This window comes from Mercenaria mercenaria, unplaced genomic scaffold, assembly GCF_021730395.1.
Source record: "Mercenaria mercenaria strain notata unplaced genomic scaffold, MADL_Memer_1 contig_545, whole genome shotgun sequence".
NCBI classification, from domain to species: domain Eukaryota; kingdom Metazoa; phylum Mollusca; class Bivalvia; order Venerida; family Veneridae; genus Mercenaria; species Mercenaria mercenaria.
In genome coordinates, this window is record NW_026463426.1 from 1 (window position 1) to 23,466 (window position 23,466).

The 23,466-nt window shown below is 34.1% G+C and overlaps 1 protein-coding gene across 1 annotated transcript in view; it reads left to right on the plus strand.

Annotated features, from left to right (window-relative positions):
* Positions 1–12,947: 12,947 nt before the first annotated feature.
* LOC128554579 (neurogenic locus notch homolog protein 1-like) overlaps positions 12,948–23,466 on the plus strand; it is a 57,398-nt gene continuing 46,879 nt past the window's right edge. Inside the window, exons 1-5 of the mRNA XM_053535846.1 lie at positions 12,948–13,043; positions 16,105–16,286; positions 16,704–16,839; positions 21,410–21,558; positions 23,023–23,156. Coding sequence (XP_053391821.1) covers positions 12,987–13,043; positions 16,105–16,286; positions 16,704–16,839; positions 21,410–21,558; positions 23,023–23,156 — 658 coding nt within the window. The 5' untranslated portion in view covers positions 12,948–12,986. The remainder of the gene's footprint in view (positions 13,044–16,104; positions 16,287–16,703; positions 16,840–21,409; positions 21,559–23,022; positions 23,157–23,466) is intronic.

Sequence of the window (23,466 nt, forward strand, 5' to 3'; positions counted from 1 at the left end):
GATCTTGTTCGATTATTGGTAAAACCAAAATGGTGTTATCAGCAAACTAAATGTTATCATGTTGCAATCAATTTCATTTGACACATTTAGATAAATCAAGATAACTTCAAATAATGTCCAACGATATGGTTGGAGCATATACAGACCTGACTTACTTTATATTAAGTGAATACAGCCACCAGACTGCGACCGTTAAAATAATCAAAGCTTTCGAAATACTGATAGGGCAGAGAAATTGTTTTGTTATGTCAGTGTTATTTATTATATTAAGAACAAGATACGCAATTTATTTGCAAAATTTAAATACGTTTTAAAGAAGTTCTATTGTGTTTTTAAGAAACAAATATTGAAGACTTAAAATTTAACTCCACTCCTGAAATGCAGTTTTTTGTGTTATGTACATGTTGTTTCCCACTAAACTTCACTTTGTTATTTTTTAAATAGATTACTCATTGTTTACTGTAAAGCCTGTCCTAGTTTTGAGATATCATGAATGTCAGTAAGTTATTTCAATGTTTTTTCCAGACTGTTCCATCACAAGTACTGATAAACAGGGACTAATCTGTTGGGGTTTTTTTTGTGAATTCTTGGAGATGCATAAAAGTGCTGGTAACTTCCATGATGTCTGCGGACAGCACAGAACCTAAAAGAATTTCCTGTAATAAAGTATTACCAGTTTGGGCATTACACATTTGATAGATTTACATTTTACATTAAAATTGTGGATTTTAGATATATCATATATTTTTAAGAGAGGATTTACATTCATTGGATAAAGTTCAGGTTGAGTGAGATATTTGGAGAGAACAGAATTTGGACTGTTGTTGAATATTGTAATTGGACTTCACGCCTATGTAACATTTCAAGGTATTTGAATTGCTACTTTTCAAAATAAACTTTACTATTGTTAATATAAATATTTAAGTTTACGTTTAAGGCTAAAATTGTAGGCACGTGTACAGAGATTCCTTTTTACGGTTTCTTTAAGAGCATAAGATGAAGACGTATATAATTGTCGGTCGTTTTCAAACCATGCATTATCTGTATTTGTCTGTAGGATTAAATGCAAAACTTTCATTCTTCTTCATACCGTACCGTTTTGCTCTCACCGTAATCACACGACTCCGTCCAAATAGTCGAATCGTCAATTTCCATGATTATGGTTAACTTAAGCCCGCAAGTTTATTTTAGAACAAATGACGATGGTATATATGGCATGTCAAACGTTGCTAAATAATATATGTATGTTATTATTATTGTATGTTTGTTATTGTTATTCAATGTCGTGTCATTCATATTCTAAAAGTCATTATTGTTATTCAATATTTCGTTATTCTTATTGTATCTTTGATATTGTTATTCAATGACGTGTCATTCATATTCAAAGTGTTACCATTGTTATTCTATATGTCGTTATTCTTATTGTATGTTCGATATTCTTATGGTAAACGTCATTATTGTTGTTCTATCTTTCATTATTCTTATTGGATCTTTGATATTGTTATTCAATGTCGAGTCATTCATATTCTAAGTATTACCGTTGTTATTGTATATGTCGTTATTCTTATCGTATGTTCGATATTCTTATGGTAAAAGTCATTATTGTTACATTGTCACATTTCTCATTAAATTTTCAAAAATTTCAAACTTTTCATTTTAAATCTGGTATAGTATTTCTTATTCTGTCATTAAAGCTGCGGAAAAGATCATGTTCTGTACTATCAAATATCGTCAATTAAAGATTAATAAACATGCCTCATGGCTTTTACCTAGAGTCTTGAGTGTATTGCGAATTTTAGGTTAGGTGGAAGCACCTCAGAAGGCTTTTGATTGGTTGAAAAGGTATAGGGTATTCCACGGTGTATATTACCATGTAAAGTGATCTCCCATTGGTGTAAAATATGCTGGATGTGTTTCATAAATTAAAACTGTAATTACTGGCTAAGATTATATAGAATGATGCATTTTGTGTGAGAAATATACATGTAAAGCTTTGTTATGAGAAAAATAACTTCCGGACTATGGGTAACCGAGTTCAAAAAGTAAAAAAAAAAAGGCATAAAATGACGTTCTTGCATTTTTATGATGGTTTTTGGATAGTTCTTCCATCCTTAGTACAAATGTATGCGGCATCAAAAGTTTAAATGTTAGGAAAGGCCCATGACCGAAATCATTACAATATGAGCTTATGAAAATTGAGTTATTGGGTTTTATGTTGCCCCTTTTTGCATAATAAACCTGTTTATTTTTCCTGGGCCTCTGTTCCAGTAAGGAGGTCGCGACGAGAACAGTATTGTAGTAATTAGTTGTGCGCTAGTTGTTTCCCTTTATATTTTGGACGCAATTTGTAATGAAAAAGCGTGAATTTCGTTTTTGGATTTGCCACGTTTACATGGCCATTTAAATTCTCGTCAGCAATGGAACAACATAGACTTTCACTGAATTTATTTTGCATATTCACATGGTATTTATTTTATATACAAGTTGCTTACTATAAGACTCAAAAATGCAAGTTAATGCCGTGGTGAGAAGTTATCCACAACCTTGAGAAATATGATTGGTAGGCCAATAAAGATCTTCAGAATAAGCGTGGACAAAGCAGCTATCGTGGCTCTTGGAATGGTTACGGTCAAAGTGCATCTTCATTGATGGAAGCTCTTAGACACAAATTAATATTGAACCGGGTGAGTCGTATTCTTTAATTTAATTCATTAAATTCAATTCAGAGATGGAAAAAATCTTAGAAGTAATATTTTAAGAATGATCGAAAATGCCGTCATATTGTAGATAGTAGGTCAATGGCGTAGCTCAAAGAGGGAACTATAGGCCAAGTGCAAAAAAAAAATGTTCAAATAGCGTCATATGTAGCTTTATATATGGACAGAGACACGTACCATAAGGACTCTAAGTTTGAGAGTGCACATGATGTCTGGTCTCCAGGGCTTTTATATTATTTTATTTTACAAGTACAAAACAAAACTATCGAACTGTGAGGGATCTAAGGTTCAAGACCCAGTTGAACACTGGTTAGGCCGTACGTAAGATAACTTTTCTAATTTTGATTATTAAGGTAATTTTTATTTGTGCTCATGTTGAGTCAATAAAAAAAGGGGAAAAATACGGACAAATTACTATGGGCGCTGTGAGTTGTTTTTCGTCCTTTAAGTTTCACAGCGGCGCTGTGGGCTAAAGCATTGAACTATTGTACCTTTCATTGTACCTTTTGGTGTAATGGCTGAAATGTTAGCATAAATGCTTTGTTGCGGAATTATTTGTCCATATGTGCTATTAGCTAAAAGGAATTATATATACTGCCACCCAGTTGTTACGGCAGCTTAAAACAAAAACGTAATGATAAATATATAGGCGGATTATAAGCGTGTAAGCTTGCGTAAGCAGGGATATAAATAGGCTCTAGCCATTGGCCCCTAGATATTCGGCTGGGCCTCTAAATTGTTGGATAAAATGCCCGTATACCCAATGTTTAACATTTAGTTTGGACAGTCAGGGCCCCTAAATGAAAATAGCTAGTTTATATCCCTGGTTTGGCAGATAATATGCCTGCGGCCACGTCTTCATAATCTGTGCAGCTATGTACTTTTGTTGTGGGGGCACAAGTATATGCTTTATATTGGTTTAAGGGGTAAAATAAAATAAATAAAAGTAAAACCCCTTAACTGTTAGAGGCAGCCTTGACTATAAAAAATTGTCGGCTGAAGTGTCGTCTCTGTCGGCTTCCCATAACTCACCTGCGCTTATATACTTCAAGGTAAAATGTGCTTCTCATCGGCCGTCCCCAAGCGTCGAGAGTTGCAAAAAAAAAAAAAAGTAAAATGAAAACAAATGTCTTTGCTAAACCTCTAACAACCAGGGTCCCACCAAAGAGGACCCCCTTGAAGCGTTTCCGTCTGTTTGGTCAGTGCAGGTCTGTTTTTGGGAATAACTGTATGCGCAGTACAAGTGTACTGTATCCTTTCGTCCTTTGAACAGGTAGATTTTAGTTAAAATAGCAAAATTCGTACAAGTAAATTTTGTCTATAGCTAATTTGAGTTCCGTATATAAGGGCATGGCAGTTTTGATTCCAGTTTAGTTGGTATTTTTTTGCATGATTCGGGCATAATATGTTGTCTTGATCTGTCCAGGTAGCGTTCAGGTGCATTGTCATAAATAGTCTTTAATGTTCTGCTGTTTCATTAATTTTCGTGCTTATTTAGGGAAATACCTCCAGGTCAACATTAAAAATTAAAACCCTGCTCCCGTCCTACCTTTTAACCTTGGATTGTCACTGAAAAAGCATGAAAATCCTGACTATGAACAGTGACGCCTGTCAAAATAGAGTCTGTTTTATATGAAATTCTATATGAACTATCTGTGGTTTTGATGCTAAAGTGTGACATGTGGCCGTTAACTGTTGCCTGTTGTAGTCGTGGGTTGCATGCACACAAAAGAATTTGAATAGCCCTGGAGCAGGGCTTTAACGCCAGCCCTGCTCCCGTCCCACCTTTTAACCTTGAATTGTCACTGAAAAAGCATAAAAATCCTGACTGTGGGCGGTGAAGTCTGTCAAAATGGAGTCTATTTTGTATAACATTCTATATGAAATGCCTGTGGTTTTGCGTGCTAAAGTGTGGCACGTGTGCGTTAACTGTTACCTATTGTAATCATGGGTTGCGTACACACAAAAGAATTTGAATAGCAGCGGAGCAGGGCTTTAAGTTTGTAAAAAAAATAGTCGTTGTTATAAGGTTTATAAGGTATCAGAAATGATATGGGCGGCTACACTTCCATGATGCGCATGTCTGACAGCCAGATTGCATTTTCTAGCCACGGTACAAGTCCTTTTCTCTTCGTTAGTTTTGTTTTCCAAGGAGTATCACATATAAGACTAATACCATAATCTTACATCCGTTGTGCTGCTGTTTCATTCATATTTTTCAGCGGCATTGGCTAAATTATTGTCATCACAGTTTCCATCGATTGGCACAACGGTTCACAAATGTCTTACTGTCGCCATGTTTCCAGTGATTGTCTGTATGGGTTGTATACCTGTTGTGATGGATGAGCATTCAATTCACAGGATGATTTGTATCTGCAACCATCTCTTGTAGTGAAATATCACTATTTTAGAAAAGGCAAGTATTTTATTTACATGTTTATGTACATATAAACAAATCGTAATTACTGTCCAGGACGGATCGCCCCCGATACATAGATTTTATTTATTTAGCTGATTAATGAACAATTATTATGACCAATTTTCTAATCATATTAAGGGGCTTAACTCTACGAGGACAGCAAAATGTTTTAATTTGCGAACTTGGAAAGTATATGTATGAGAAACATAAGCGTATGTTTAATATCTTAATAATCTACTTTGAAATATGCTTATAGAATATTAAAGAAATGAAATTCTACCCTTATTTTTCTTACATCACTTTTAAATTACTCTACTGTCGTTTTATGTTTATTTCTCAGTATTCTTAATATGCTTAACAAATGCGGCACATTCACATTATTAAATAATGAAAGTACATTCTCGTGTTTAAAAAAAAAAGAATTTTGAGGGATATCACTTTAAGACAGACGTTTACGTTTATAAATATACTGGTGGAATTCGACCAGAGAAGAACTGTTACATGTCTTCCTTTGTTGCAATTGCAACAATGTACGAATGCTTGATATTTACATATCTAGGTTAAACGCCGTTTTTGACTATTGTTTAGTTTTATCTATGTACAAATGACATTAATTTTGTAGGGGGACAAATCTTTTAGAATATTTAAGAATCCAATTTTACAAGACAGAACGGTAAAAAGTGTGTTTGAAAGATGGGTTGTTTATAAAGATGTTGATCATTTACTGAAAATTTCTATGGTTTTCGGATATACTGCTAAACCTTACACAAATTTCTACATTGATAATTATGATAAAAGTAACGCTTGGTTTTAACCTTGGGGCAATTATTATTTTATTCAGCAGTTTCATTTATTCATAATGTATATATACGTATGCAAAAATAATAATTTTAGTGGCCCTTCAACACACATAAGTGCATTTCAGGTATGGCACTAGGCAAGGTGATTAATAATAAAAGACGGAAAATAACTATTCAATTCGAATCGGTTCTTTGATAATGTTTATTGCTAACAGTTTTCCCCTTTTGCAGCCATCACTGGGGAATGATTGTTCTTCCGATTGATTGAAATTGTATCTTATTTATTTAATGTATTTTGTTTGTACCTTTGCAGTGTCGCTGGGGCAAATGAAATTAGGTTATTTTCATTATACATCTTTAAATTAACTGTTTGTATAGTATGTGCATTTTAAACATTATGTCACCTTGCCAGTTGCCATGAGAAATCTTTAAAATAAAGTCGCGGCCTTTTCCCATTAAACTGTATTGTAGTTTTCATTTATACTGATATGTTAGTTGTAGTGGGTGTGACAGACGTATATGGTCGGGCGCTAACTCATCTGCCAACGAAATGTGATATTATCAGTCATTAATAATTGCATTCTTGTTTTCTTTTATAATGGCTGATGATTTTGCGTCTTGCTAATGGCTGCTGTCATTCCCTGTTATATGGTCCAGTGATAAAATAATGGGTTTTATGTTGCCCCTTTTTGCATAATAAACCTGTTTATTTTTCCTGGGCCTCTGTTCCAGTAAGGAGGTCGCGACGAGAACAGTATTTTAGTAATTAGTTGTGCGCTAGTTGTTTCCCTTTATATTTTGGACGCAATTTGTAATGAAAAAGCGTGAATTTCGTTTTTGGATTTGCCACGTTTACATGGCCATTTAAATTCTCGTCAGCAATGGAACAACATAGACTTTCACTGAATTTATCCCACCCGCCCATGCCCATATTTGTTGATATTGTTTATAACTTTATTGTGAACCAGAAATCTTTGCTGCTTCTGTTCATCTGTTTTTCAGGTTCCTGCATAGTAGATCTGTTTCAGATCATAGAATACGTCATCAGGGAACCGTACAATAGCAGAAAGTAGTATTCCCACAAACAACACACACAGCTATGAAGTGACTGATGAATTATTTGGTCATGTAATAAAGTTTACGATCATTCTTTGAGAGGATGTATCAATAAAGTTAACGATCATTCTTTGAGAGGATGTATCAATAAAGTTTACGATCATTCTTTGAGAGGATGTATCAAAATAATGACATGGATTTTGTGAGATTATTGCTATGAGAACTACTTTAGAAATGAAATGGAATACCCATACGATCAGACAATTTAGTAATGTTGTTCGTAAAATGTTCTGTTGAACACCAGAAACTCAAACTGATAGATCTATAAATATATATGTTAACGTTATTATTTGTCGCGGCTTTATAACGTTTTATAGAAAATTGATTCTAATATGAAAAGTCACTGTGGGAGTAGAAGAGTACCAAAGTCATATGCATTAACTTTAAAGTAATAGTATTACTCGAAAGTAATAGTTTAATTCAGAATGGTATTAAGTAACTTGAATAGTCATGTTTTTGTTAGTGTTCTGTGTAGCGAAGGAAATAGCTTATTAGCCTTGATTAATGGTACGCCACTTTGAAAAGCTGTCGACCACCGACCATGGTTTATATTTGTTTGTGGAAAATGTCATGAGTCTAACCAGTGTTAGCAGAAGCCTTGTCATAGTTTGTCGGCGTATAAGTCTCAGTTGTTGGTCTGCACTTGCGTTTTAATGAATGCTTAGTACAATTACTCGGCTGAAATTGGCTAGAAGCCACTAAATAATTCGGTCGAGGACTGAGGGCCAAGGCATTTGTAGAATACTGTTTAACTATAATTTCATTATAACTAATTAAATCAAAATGGCATTCCAGCATGGTCGGGTCTACTGCCTAAGTCACTGTGTCATTACCTGACGTCGAAGGTGAACCTCAATTTGTGTTATTAGATGACGTCATAGGTTGAAGGCAGTGGGATTCGGTAGTCTGGAGACTCGACGTAATCAGTTTTCAGTTACTTTGCTCAATGGCTGGTCTGCTATAGACATCTGAGTCGCATGTTTTGCTCGCCCCTACGATACGTGGATTTTTCATTTGACTGTACATGCCTTCGTTTCACAGTGCAGACCTATCTTCGAGACCTTAGGTGCATAAATGATCAGTGACATGAGTAAAGTTTTTTCTTCATACGGTACATTTAATTATGATGAATACCGTTATTTCAAATTAATTCATAACATTTTTATATAAAGCGTATATATAATGCGCTTACATGTACTTTGGTGTTCTGCTCCCACAGGTTTGTGAAGTTAGGCATGGCAATTATACGAAATTGTTACAGAAAAAAATGATAGTCGTAGAGTATTAATATATATTTAAGCATGCTTGAATTCGTTCCGTTTTTCAGTATTTCGAGGAATAGTCTGAGCATTTCAATGTGTTATACATTGGCTACGGAAACACGTTTCCTCCTGTCCTAGTTAAAAATCAGGGAGGGGGTTTTACGTGGGCGGCTCGTATTCCGTTTGAGAAATATACAATCGAATTTGTTCAACGTGATAAAATGTAGTGACTTTAGATGTATTGTTTAATATACAGATTCGATTGTGGCATGCATATCAATTGATATGACGGCATCTCGTATAGCATTTGTACATATCTGAATAACATTTACATCTTGATGCCGTGTGTTTGCTTTTCTATTATCGGAATGTAAAATTGTTGACCTTTGTACACTGATAACTTCTATGTACAGTTAGTATTTCCCCCTTTTGCAGTCATCACTGGGGATGATTGTTCTTCCGATTGATTGAAATTGTATCTTATTTATTTAATGTATTTTGTTTGTACCTTTGCAGTGTCGCTGGGGCAAATGAAATTAGGTTATTTTCATTATACATCTTTAAATTAACTGTTTGTATAGTATGTGCATTTTAAACATTATGTCACCTTGCCAGTTGCCATGAGAAATCTTTAAAATAAAGTCGCGGCCTTTTCCCATTAAACTGTATTGTAGTTTTCATTTATACTGATATGTTAGTTGTAGTGGGTGTGACAGACGTATATGGTCGGGCGCTAACTCATCTGCCAACGAAATGTGATATTATCAGTCATTAATAATTTCATTCTTGTTTTCTTTTATAATGGCTGATGATTTTGCGTCTTGCTAATGGCTGCTGTCATTCCCTGTTATATGGTCCAGTGATAAAATAATTCCCTCTAACCATGAGGTAAACTGAAGTATGATTGATTTCAAATTGCGATAGGTTTTCACTGTGTGACCAGGATTTAAATTTGTTAATTTAAACCGTGCTACTTATGAGGAAGTTGCCAGTTTTCTATGTGGAACAAAATAAAACTGACTAGAAATAAAAAAGAAATACAGTACGTGTGTCCTACTTTGAAAATACAGATTTAAGAAATGTCACACCATAAAATTCAGTTTCGTTTTTAATATGTAGCCACTTGTTTTGTTGAAAAATGTTTTCCTTAAAATACTATCGAACCTGTTTTACAAAATCATATATGCATGAAGGGAGCTAGCTGTAAAAACATGGTATAAATGATAATAGACTCAACTCAAATAAAATGTTGAACGTACCTGTTTTCCATCTACCTGTCATCTTCAGTTAATAGCAGTTTGTTTTCGTAAATGTTTAATAATTATGTACTTCTTGTATTTGGATATGAAATAATGCAATACAGCAACACAAATTGATATAAATTAGGATTGGTTATGGTACTCACTTTTGCTGTTTACGACATAATTATTGGTTGACATGAAATCAACAGCGTGTACTTGTTATCTCCCTTTGCCTTGTCGGGTATACATTTACTTCTCGTCATACCTAGTCTATTTTGAAAGCCGTTAAATTTGGATAAATAGTGGCTTGTAAACTGGACACATCTCCGCTTTCAAATCAACGTGTTATATTATTTCAAAGTTTTCCCTAAAAAGCATGCTTGATTTAGTATAAAAACAAGTACGGTTAATCATTCTATGGAATACTTAAGGTCTATAGAAATTTGCATTAATTTCGGTAGATGATTCAAGTTACGGAACTCGAGTTTCTTTCAAATCGAATTGAGAATACAGATTTAATTGCTTTTTAATATCTCATTAATATGCATAAATATGCTGTACTTAAATCACCATATAATACGTTATACCAATATACATTGTCACTCGATGTAGAGTTATAAGAGACAATAAGATATGACAGATAAAGTATCTTGCAAATGCATCGAATACGTTAAATAACACTGATGAGTGTGTCTCTGTTAATCAATCATGAAACTTCCTTAAAACAATGATGATTGAACTGAATTTGTACATGGGTTCGACTGTAGCAAATAACCGGTGTTAAATAATGATATTACACTGAATAACTTATACCCTACGTATTTTCTGATCAACAAAAGTGTTTTAGTAGAGAATACTACAATGGTTAGACAAACATGCATTATTATTACATTACAATATTGTAAAAGGGGACTAATCAATCTGAAATGACGCGTAATAATAAAAATCTTCATCATCATAAAGTAATACAATTACTAATATTAATAAATATTATTTCTTGCTTTTTTCATCATGCAGCAGGTTTTGGCATTAACATTAGCTATATGTTTATTGGAAAGCACAAATTTCAATATTCGACATAATTGTTATCAATATAACTAGCGTTAGAAACATACAAGAGAATGGGAAAAGGAAACATTATTATTATACTTTTATGAGGACGCGTTGTACATAAATACCATTATGTATAATATTCCTTTACACCTGGAAAAAACATTGCATTATAAAGATTTTAATGCAGTAAGCATTTTTCCATTAACACCTAAATTAGGGCTATTCAGTTAACTCCAGAACATACTACTATTTATAAGATCATAAGGCTTTTAAAATTCATAAATGCACAGAAAGTAGAATGCTTCAGTTTCTTCCTAGTATCAAAGTATCAGTAGTATTGGTTAATGAAAAATATGGTCAACGGTATTTCTACGCTTCTTCAAGAAATTTTATTCATTTTCCGAAATATGACTTTCAGCCCAAACAGATATAGTAAATGACAAGGCAATATCTCCAATAGTATAAGATTTAAAGAGCCTCGAGGGTCTAATGTTCTTACAGTTAGGGATTTGACTTAATATGATTTTACTCCTATCGGACCGGTTGGAACAACACAAGTGGCAAAGCACACATTATACAGTATGTGTATGAAAGAGATACTCGTACAATTATCATTAATTAAAATATCAACTGGAGTACCATCGTTGTTTCATCATCGTGCCATCGCACCGTTGCGTTTTCATCATCGTACCATCGTGAATCGCGGTTTAGTAATAAATAAAAAGTCACGATTGTCCAAACGGAACACCGTAGTAATCACATAATTGCGATATACTTTTCTACACGTTAAGCTCTAAACTATGCGTAAAAGTAAAAGTAACAGCACATGTATCATACTTGAAATACAGTGCTTTTTGTAATTCAAACCGCCCGACTTCTGTCATTTCCAGTTTTTGATATTCTGAAATTATTATTTTACATTGTTCGTTTTCACAACTGTTGGAAAAGTTAATTGTATGTGCAAATGTACTCGCTAATTAGACAGATGAGAAAATCTCAGATATTTTAACCCCATGGGACTGGTTTAATGTGATCGCTGGTCGCATAATGAAATTCTCGAAAGTGAAATTATCCCTTGGGAGGAATTTAAATCGGTCGTTTAATACTTAAATTGCAAGTGTAATATGTCGACTGTGTTCGAAATTATGTGTTTTGTAATAGTTTCAAATTTGACACTACCATGAGAAAGTCTAGACTAACAACACTTATAAAATCACTACAAACATATATGTGAGGATTCTGGATTCTGGAGAAAACAATATGATTTGATAGATAGCATAACAGACTAGTGTACCAACATGTGATGAATCGGTTTATTTATTGTTCCAGTTATTGACCATTTATTAAAAGCACATTAGAAAACGATTACTGTACACATGTTGATTTTATCAGCCGCAATATCATGTTAATCAGGCCTGAGTATTGTCACTTTTTATCTTCATTATTTCAACATTATAGCAACTGATATTATTATTAAAACTCATTTATCAGTAAGTAAAAAAAAATCAAACAATCATGAAATACAGGTGATTGCGGTGCAATGTGATAATTCATTAGGGTATGACAAGGCTATGTTTTTTTTAACCGAGTCTGCTATTATTTTCCTTGGTTGCATTATATGCTTCCAAAGGTTTATTTAAAATCACAACAGCAAACTTAAAGTGCCGTGTGAAGGCCTACAAAGTCTACCCGTACTTGGATTCAGTGTTATTATATATTTTCTGGTCCTTTGAGGTCATGGAGTCCATTGAATATATATGTAATAGAATTCCGCTTATGCCGTTGCTAGGGTGGCGTAAGAGGTATTGCATTTTCCATTACCTCTCATAAACAGACTCAATCAAACCGAGTCTGCTATTATTGGTTGCATTCTACGCTTCCAAAGGATCTTTTTACAGATTTTATTTTGCATATTCAGTGTTTTGGGTTTCGAATATTAATCTTCATAGAAAAGAGAGGAAATGCAAGTTTAAACAGGGTTTATCTCAAGTTATATTACAGACCTATATATAGATGAAATGGAAAACACCCACAATATTAAGTTATAGCTTCACGCATTCGTTAATACGGTAACTATAAGCCAGTATATGCTGACACTCATTTTATTATGTAGTTGCAAGATCGAAGCCAATGCTCTGAGACTGCAATTATTATTGAATATTGCTTCAAACCTACGTTATAGGATGGAGCATCACTATATATATTTGATACCGCAATATGTGTCAACCAAGAGTTTGATAACTAATTCAGTTATCAATTACATATCAACTCTGATAACTATAACAGTGAGACTGATAGTGAAAGTAAATACAATCATAGTTAAGTGCAAAATTAAACACTTCAGAATTTGTTTCCCAGTTTCACTGCATGATGATAAAATGGCGAATTACATTATTCTGTTGTTAAAAGGAATATGTTTTCTTCAAATAATGCAGGTACCTATTTAAATTCTTTGTGTAGGCATAGAAAGGCACCAGTTCATACAGATATCAACTCCTTATGAACCCTTATGACGTTTTTCTTATTTTCAATTTTCCAATTGAAATTACACGGTCTTCTCTACTTGCTGTCTTGCGTTCTAAAGCATATTTGAACGAGTCTTCTGAAAGTTATCGCATGTTTTGCGACGACTACATAGCCTAATGTCAAAAAAAAAAAATAAACATTCAACAGTTATGATTGTGGTTTGATAATACTTACCATGATATGGTCAAGAAATCTCACTGTAAACATACTGTATTTTGTTTGTACTTAACAAAAAGAGATGAAGGTAGCAATGAATTCAGAAAATATCATATAATACGATAAAACGTAAATGACATTTATAAGTTACACAACTGAAATTCATGTGTATTTTTCCTCGAATTTAAAATTAAATAATAATTATATATCATAGTAACATTCACCGTTCAATAGTCAGTGGTATTTCACGAGGTCTGAAGGAGTTGTAAGTGTTTATTTTATTTCTGCTTGACATCAGACATCAATTATTATATTTTTTTCTTCAAGGTTTGACTTAGCTCAATAAAATTTAGAACTCAACTATGGACCGGACAAAAGCACAAACTATGGACAGGAGATTTACATATGGAGTCATATAAAAATACACTGTACACTTATTGAATGTCTTGCCTGTCAATAGTAGAAACTATCACCAGCATAAACTATAGACCAGTGATTTATATAAAGAGTCGTGTGATGATAAACAATATTTAACCCTTAGGGGTACTTAAGTCTGTGGAATGCTACTGAGCAACTAGTAAAAGGTGTTGTAGTGTTGTTGTTCTAGTAGCAGTTCAGCTCGTTTACATGGTCTCCAACTGATAATAGACCGAAGTACAAACATACATACGTGTTCAATGGTCTGTTGTTTTTCGTTGTAATAAATGTTCGACTTGAGATCCTTTACAGTAATTGTTTATTCCGCATCGCCTACAAAAAGATTGCAAATTTATATCATTAATTAACTGGCCCTCCAATTTGCCCAGAAGATATTTTTAAGTCATAGAGGTCTTTATAACAGTATGTCTTTCCAGGTATCTCTTCATGACTCCTCCAGAGATTATGAAATCCAATCCTCAGTAGTTGTGAAATTGACATTAGTCCGAGTATATATAGAAAGATGCATGGCTAGATACGCTACCTTGATCTCTTCTGGAGACTGGCTAGAGACATTTTGTCCAAACAAATTGTCCAAAAATGTTCAAAACCTTTACAATCAAAATAAACTTGTACATCGCTTTAGTTAATTTGTTGGAATCTGAATCACAATATTGCCTCGAGGATAAAGCCAAAACTTCGAATCATGCTGCAGAAGAATAACGATTCACGATGTTCAGTTTTCCACGATCATTGCCACCTTCTGCCAATTAGTAGCCAAAACGAAAACAAGTTTTGAACAGTACCACAGCATAGTTTGTTTTGTTTTACATCAAACGAGATAAAAGCAATCTCACTGGTTAAAAGATGGTCATGTGGTAACCCTCTATTTTACTGTGGAGGTTCAGTAGATTTTCATGTTGGGTTTGGGCTGAAAATAAATGGTCGATAAAACAAATCAATTATTGGGTGTTTTAGTTACCCTCCATGGAAGTATGTGGGGTCAGTATGATAAAAGTGAGGACTCGGCTAACGACTCATCCCCATCCTCTCCAATTTATCATGAGGTCGTATGAGCGATGTGTATCATGATAACCGTTGTTGCAACACAGATTTTATTTTGTGCTTCGTTTGCTGACATTCAAAAAGCAATTTTGTTGCACTTTAAAAAAATTTAATACAAATATTGGGCAGCTTACAGAAAGAAATGTTGTTTTTTTTTAGGGCTCATTTACCGATTTTTTCATACTCATACGATTGGTTGGTCTTTAAACGTCAAAGCACTCTTGTCTCTAAGTTATCACCTACCTACCTACGCCGGTGCAACTTAGATAATACTTTTCACATTATCATGTATGTTTTATGAAGAAAAACAGTGCAATGGAAAAATCATAGAAAGAAAGTGTTGTTATACATGAAATATGACCAGCAAATACAACATGTGAATTACGCTATAAAAGATTGTCAATTTACTGATATATACATTGAAATCCGTAAAAGGACTGCATAAATGAGCAGAACTTTTGGACAGTTCACCACCAGTAGAACTTGTAATGGACTGGTAGACTGTTACCAAAGATGTTCTTCGTATAGGAAATATTTCTGCGCTTGACATACTTCTAAATCTTAAAACCTCATGTACCATGATTAAAATGACATGTTGGTGATAGCGTAAGAAAGTAGTAACAAAATATAACATTTTCATAGTATATTTTATTCATAGCGAATTCATTCCATCTATAAATAACAAATAAATTATTAAAATTAAATAATTTCAAAATTAAATGTAAGAAAATGTTGTACAGAAATACCGGCATATAGAATAATAACATCACTTTCGTGCATGACCTAAAACGACAATCTAGTCTTTACCAAATTCTAGTGAAAGTCAATATTAGTATCTACAACACATATTGTGAGCTGATTTCTTTGCTCATAAAAAGCTAAATTTTCACCATACCCCAATTTTAAGAGGCAAAATAATAAACATAAAAAGTCAGGTAACTGTTGATTCAATTTTCTTGACATTTTGATGTAGTATCATCAACAAATTAAATTTGTTTTAGTATTGTGCTAAATGTCATATAGTAATCTTTTAGGCATTGGTAAAATACCGAGATTTGCGACTGAACATTTCTTAAATGTTTTCAGTGTAGAGTCATTGATAAGATAATGTTCAAGTAATGAACATCTTTGATTCATTCTCTATTGCACTTTTATCAAGAAATTATTTTTGCCAGATCGAATGAAATAGCGAAAAATTGATAAGAGATAGATTTGGGTCAGTTGTCAATGTTCTTCTTTAATTTAGATTGAATGGATTGAATGGATTGAATGCAACACCTGTCTCTCTTAAGCATGCTAAATCACAATAAAATACTTTTATTTACATTTCAGGCGATATCCGCAACGGGTCACGTGAATATACAGGTACAGGTTCTTCAATATGACAACCCTTTAGGGACATCATTCCATGGTTCAGACTTTACATCACAGAGAAAATGTTGTGATAAAGGTCAAGTTACAGCATGTAGTACGACAGACATGTGCGACTCGTACTTTATGATCTGTGTTGGTGGGTAAGTACCATGATACAAAAATCAGTAACTATTTTTCTTTAACCTTTTTTGTGTTATCCTAGACTTCCGTGACAACGGTCTTTAAATTTATGATACACTGCAGCATACTAGCAGCATGTTTCAATTATTGAAATTGTACCAGAAATATTTCACTCAGTACTAATGTATTACTGGATTTTTATCTCTGAATAGCACAATTAGGGACATTTATTCGTGTCCTGACTTATTCTGTTGTTGCTCAGCTTGCAAACTGTTTCAGAGAGTATAACTACAACGCTAAGAGAACTTTAACGACTAGATAACTAAAAGTAAAATGATGCCTCTAGACATGTTATAATGTAAACATAATCTTGTAATTTACATATGGTCGTATGGTGATAGTCAAACATTTTAGACACCCAAATCATTTTTACACAGAATAGCAACCAGCGGTCATAATAGTCATTGTAGTGGCCCGAAAGTTACAACAAAAGTCTTCAGGAATGCTAACTGGTTTGGAGCATCGCACGATAACATTTTGAGTCAGTCATTTAAGTGGGATAACTGGCATGCGGTAAGATATGTTATTACATACTCGTTTCTACTCCCCGTTAAGTAACACTGGTACCGGAAACGTCAATATTTTTCCATACACTGATGCCTAAACTTCATATCGGGTGCATGACGTAATTCAGTTTTTGCTGTTGCACTATATTTTTCTATTTAGTTCAGTATTGTCAATCCTATTCAGGCTATTGAACATTGATATTTACATAATATTTATACGTGTAGATGCGTATGTAATAAAAAGGTTATTATCTATGCACTCGTTTTTCAGCGGAAGAATATTGCGCTCCTAAAGTCGCGCAATATTTCCTCTGAAGAACTCGTGCATATTTCCCGATACACAGCTAATAACCTATAAATACATTTCTTTCTTTCTGTCCCTATAGTGTGCCAATAACGGAGGAAAATGTGACTTCTGATTGCATTTTTGTTAATGCTCTGATATTGGTATAAAAGCAGTCCTTAGGGTCAAACATGAAATTTAAAAAGGGGTTGTCGCCTTCTAGGGGTTCTCGTCATAGTATAATGGGGCCAAAGGTCAAAACAGTGCATTTACAAATAAACTAGGCCACAGTAGACTCGTTTTATTTTCATCTAATCCCCTAAAGTGTTACAATACGAGGGTTGTCCCAGAAAATCGCGAACCTTTTTTATTATTTCGAAAATAAGCGACGCATCAAGTAATTATTTCAACTGGTGTTATTTCAATGTATACTCGACAGGACTATAGAGTTTAAAATTGGATATCTGTCCTATTGTTGGAGTATTTTATTAAGTATTGGACGGCAGTCAGTGCTAGTCAGCGCACGCTTAGTTTCTACAAAAAAGAAGCGGCTTCCATTTAAATTCCTGTAACCTACCCGATATAGATCTCACAGGATTAAAATTTATATCGTCATTAATGGCAACGTGTGGCGCGTAATTATTTTGCGTTTCAAGTCTTTGACGTCACTTATGTTAAAATAGTGATGTAATTTTGAAAGTAACGGTCGCAAGCACTTTCAGAAATGACGACATCAGATAAGTTCGCGGCGCAAAAAGTATTAAAAGTATTATGTCGCCCTTTCTTTGAATCACTCGCCCAACCTTCCGTAAAATGTTTGTGCCACGTAAAGACAAGTGTCCTGCTTACATTTGCCTGACCTCCAGAATTTTCCACTTCCCGTTTTGTTTGTGAAGCAGTCATACCGCGACCTACACAATATTTTATTAATACTTGCTGCGCCGCGAACTTATCTGACGTCGCAATTTCTGAAAGTGCGTGCGACCATTACTTTCAAAATTACATCACCATTTTAAAGCCAGTGATGTCAAAGACTTGAAACGAAACATAATTACGCGCCACACGTTGCGATTAGCGACGATATAAATTTTAATTCTATGAGATATATATCGGGTAAGTTACATGAGCTTAAATTGAAACCGCTTCTTTTTGTAGGAGGAAAACTGAGCGTGCGCCGACTAGCACTGATTGCCGTCCATTATTTAAAGAATACTCAAACAATATGAGAGGTATTTAATTTTAAACTCTATAGTCATGTCGAGTATACATTGAAATACCATCAATTAAAATAATTATTTCATGCGTCGCTTATTTTCGAAATGATAAAAAAAAATGCGATTTTCTGGGACAACCGTCGTATTGTGTCTCAACGCCTTTGAATTTGATAAAAATTGCAAGAAAAAATATTTGTATGCAAAATGGGGCATATATTATCATAGATTATAAAATGACACTGCAAATGCATTTCTTACATTTCATTTGGAAATAAAATTTGAATCTTAGCTTTGCACTGAGTATAAAAAGTATTGACATTTTTATACGCCGAAAGGGACGTATTATGTTTTACAACCGATGTCCGTCCGTCCGTCCGTAAGCAATCGTGTCCGTTCTGTAACTGTAACTGTTAAATCCCTAGAAGGATAAACTTGACGCAGATGTTCATCACATTGAGACGACGTATAGAGGGCATGTTCTTGATGGCTTGCCTCAAAGTCAAGGTCACACTTATGGGTCAAAGATTATATTACGTTGTTTCGTGTCATCTCTGTAACTCTTCAACTGCTTGAAGGATTTTAAAGAAACACGGCACTAACGTTTACCACATCAAGACGACGTGCAGAGTGCAGGTTTCGGATGGCTCGCTTCAAAGTAAAGGTCGTACTTAGGGGTCAAAGTTCACACCTGAATCACTGGAAGGATGTCGAATAAACTTGACTCAAATGTTTACCACATCGAGACAACGTGCAGAGCGCATCTTCTGAATGGCTCGCTTCAAGGTCATACATAGGGGTCAGAGGTCATATGACTTTATTTTGTGTTCGCTCTGTAACTCTTGAACTGCTTGAAGGATTTAACAAAACATTGGCACAAATGTTCACCACATCGAAACGACGTGCAGAGCGCATATTGTAGATGGCTGGCTTCAAAGTCAAGGTCACACTCAGGGATCAAAGGTCATGCCGTCCGGCGTATATTGCATTGCGGTGCTCCTGTTTTATTTAATATTAGCCAGGCATTGATCATCACATTTTATGTACTTGTAATTAAGTTGCACATTTCAAGCACTATCATCGAAGTTATTAATATAATATTTGTATTATTTTGATCTTAAAATTCGCTTTTTCTGTTCGACTGCTTACATTTTTAACTTCGTTTCTTAATTCATACTCATCTATTGTTAACACACTGTTTTCTTTATACGCGTTCAGTAGCAAAAGATAAACTTATTATGGTCATAAAACAGATATGTCAAAAGAAAGCATTATATTCTCGCACTGACTTTAATGGACAGTGTATAATTTACACGTTTTAGCCGTAGTGCAAGTTTTATTATTATTATTATTTTATTTTATAACATCAGCAAGTTCCCTTGTGATACATTGATTCGTTCGCTCTACCGGATTCTATCACCAATCAATCCCTCGGGATTCTGAAGATGTTATAACAGGACTACAAACATGCGTTTTCCCTACATTCAATTAGAAAGATCAAGTTAATGAAATTTGATATACTATAAAATTCACAGTCAGTCATTAAGTATTTTTTGAAGTAATGACATCCATAGAGCCCGCATAAACAACTAGTTACACAATCGTACATGTTAAAACATTGAAGAGCGCGATTTCCAGTTCTTAAAAAGCCAAATGTTAATGAGCAAAGAAGTCATATTATGAAATTTTAGCTGCTTCAAAGATATGAAGAGTATCGTGTTTTAGATAATGCTTGAGAGGATTTGCACATTTCATACAATCTCACGACTAATCAAACCGAGTTTGCTATTTTAACATCATTGCGCTCTATGCTTCTGAGGATAATATCTATCCAGTTAGTACTAGTTTTGACGAAATACATTAACACTTTCATTTGGTAGATTTTTTCACCCTGTAATGTTCATAATTATGAGCATTTTAGAAGTTATTAGCCTTAAAACGGAAGTTTTAGAAGGATAGACCTTGTATATTAACAAAATGTCAAAGTGTAAGAAAAGATTAGCTCATTCTATAGAAGTAACTTTAGTCTTCTTGAATTTTGCCAGTCTTAATCTTAATAAATCTACACAACGTAATTTATTTTACTTCTCCAATTCATAATTATCACCGAAAAATTGCAAGTTTATATTAAACGAAAATCTGACATTTGTGACCTCACTATGACCCTAAGAAGGCGTCAGTCCCCTAAAAGTTTTCCAATTTTTATGACGTTAACATTAAACATGGCTGTCGAGCATTAATAATAATGCCATCAAAAGCAATTTTTAGGCCACTATATCGGATATATAGGCACACTTATAAGAGGTCTTGCGGAAGAGTTGTCCCTCGATGTCCCTGAAAATAAAATTCTGATTTCGAATAACACAACAGCATGACCAAGCTTCCTTCCATGACTTTTGTATCAAATTATTCAGGAGCTAGTCCTTGAGTGATCCAATTGATGGAGTTTTTTAATGTTTTTATTTTCATTTGAAAAAGAGTCTAAAGACCTGACTGATGGGGACAATACTTTCTCGTGTTTGTTCAACCTTTATGACCTGACTGTTTCTGTTTTGTTTCTGTTAGGTTTAACTGACAAAATTATAGGTCATATGGTGACTTTCCAGCTTTGATGGTGGAGAAAGACCCCAGATGCCTCTCCCTCACATGCAGAATTCACCACCCTAGTGAGGCTTCAACCCACATCGGCGGGGGGCAAGTGATTCGAAGTCAGCGATCTTATCCACTCGGCCGTGGAGGCCCCTTGACCTGACTGTCTATTTGTCCTTAGTGATTAGTGTCCAAACAATTAAGGATTTCTGTGGCTGTATCCCGCGTGAAGAGAGCACAGTCTATCGGTGCCAAACGGCGGCGGCGGCGGCAGAGCATAGACTACCGTAAAATGCAATAGTCTGGGTTATTCTGACTTAGAGGCATTCAGTCATAATCCCTCAAATGGTAGCTTCGAACCATATTTTAGGTATTTATACGAAAATAAGGCATAAACAACAATGTACATGTTGTAATGCTAATTGTTTTTATGCATATCAGTTGTATAACTGTACATACTGCACATATCACGTATCTCAATACCTTAAATTCAGGGAGGCATTGAATATGTGGTTAATGTGATGGATCAAGACAGCGGTAATGACGAGCTTATTGAAAACTTCACATCGACCAGAGCACTTACTGTTGGTTCCAGTTATGAGAATTCTACTGAACATGTGTTATCATTTACAAATTTTGTAAGGTATTGTAGTTTATTCAGCTTGATTTCAGTCACTTTATTATTTATTATGGTATCTAAACACATTTCATAATATCAGTATAAACAATGATAAAATGAAATTAACTATGTCGGCAATATTCTTCTGCATCAATTTATATATTCTCTTAGGGCATGCTCCCTTATTCCGCTTGGTAATTGTTACACTGACATGCGAATTAGATTGTATGATCTTCGATGTAGCAATAATTTCCTTTGTCTTGAATATAATGTCCTGAATGACCATAATTTACCGTTCAATGTTCCTACTTGTCCTTTTTATTTTATTTTTGTTGTTGTTGTTGTTGTTTTTGTCTATTATTTGTGGGGAGGGTGTGGGCTGATCACTCACTTGTATCATCTGGTATATAAGAGAACATGTAAAACGAAATGAAACGAAATAATTAATAATAGGTTATTTAACATTGTTCTGTACAATACGGAGCTATATTTGGACGAGTACCCAGCTGCGAAAACCATATTAGACGACCCGCTAGGCGAGTCCAATATGGTTTTCCCAGCTGAGTACGAGTCCAAATATATCTCGTATTGTACAGTACAATGTTAAATAAGCTTTTTATTCTTTATCTATCTTATTTTAGTTTAAATTAAAAATGATTCACTGAATATTGTATTTCTACCTTACCTGATTTCAAGACGCATATCAAACTCTTTACATAGAGCGCCTACTTCACCCGATTTACATTTGGAACATTTTCATGCGTTTCCAGCTTTATCGTATTTAACATGGGACTGTTAAACCGTCCAAGTACGGAAAAAATACAGTTTCTTTTTGTACGCACGTGCGTCCCATACGGTAATATATTGTACGGTCACGTGTTGCAAATAAACGTTCATTGGATAAATAAAATAGATATGGAATAATACGATATATTGAACAGTTGTATTAATAACATGTATATTATATTTTGAAAAAGTTGTCAGTAAATAATACTTTTTTTTTGCATTCATTCTCAAAATGTATTTTCAAAACATAATATTATGCTACTTATAATTGACTAGTTTTTGTAAATTTTAACCTTAGAGCATGTTACGGTTCAAATATTGTAAACATTGTAAAATTGAATAACCAAAAAACCGGAAAATACCTTTGCAATGTTTCCTATGTTTGCATAGAGTTATTGCTTGGATCGTGTATGCCATTATCTTTATTTTATCGTTTCAAATATTGTATCTGTTGAATGGGGTATAGCAAAACGCACAATTACAACTATAATTTCTGGCTTCAACCTAGAGTTTTTCAATTCTTTAATCTTATGTCTCAAATTTATGGGAGAGAATTGTTAGATTGGACAACTACAAAGCAGTTATAACTAAAGTGTTATTAAAATATCAATAGAAAACAATTTAAAGTATTATTACACCAGGAAATTTACGAGAGAAAAGAAAGTGAAAGAATTCGAACGCAGTTTTTTTTCATATTTACAGTTTAGATCTCGGTATAAGGATATGGTGTCAAGATGGATACTCCGGCCCTGACTGTAGTCATAAATGTACCAACAACCCTTACAGTGTTTGTATAAAAAATCGGGCATCGCTTCTACCATCGTGCAATGACGCAGGTAAAATGATGTGCGTGATGTATAATGATAATTGTAGTTCTTTTTTGTGACACGAAACATGCCCATAAAGTACATTGCGGTAGTATGTGACAATCGGACTTAAACGCCTAAACGCCACACACAAATTATTGCATGTCCGCACGCATTTAGTGTATAATGTGTACACGTATAATATACTGATTTAAGGTTAGGGTTAGCATTACTATGGTTACAAAATATATACATTAAAATACTTCTCATTAGAATTTCTTGACTTGAACCTGGTATATATCAGAGTCTGTAATTTATACAGGTACTCCAGGTCTGCAAT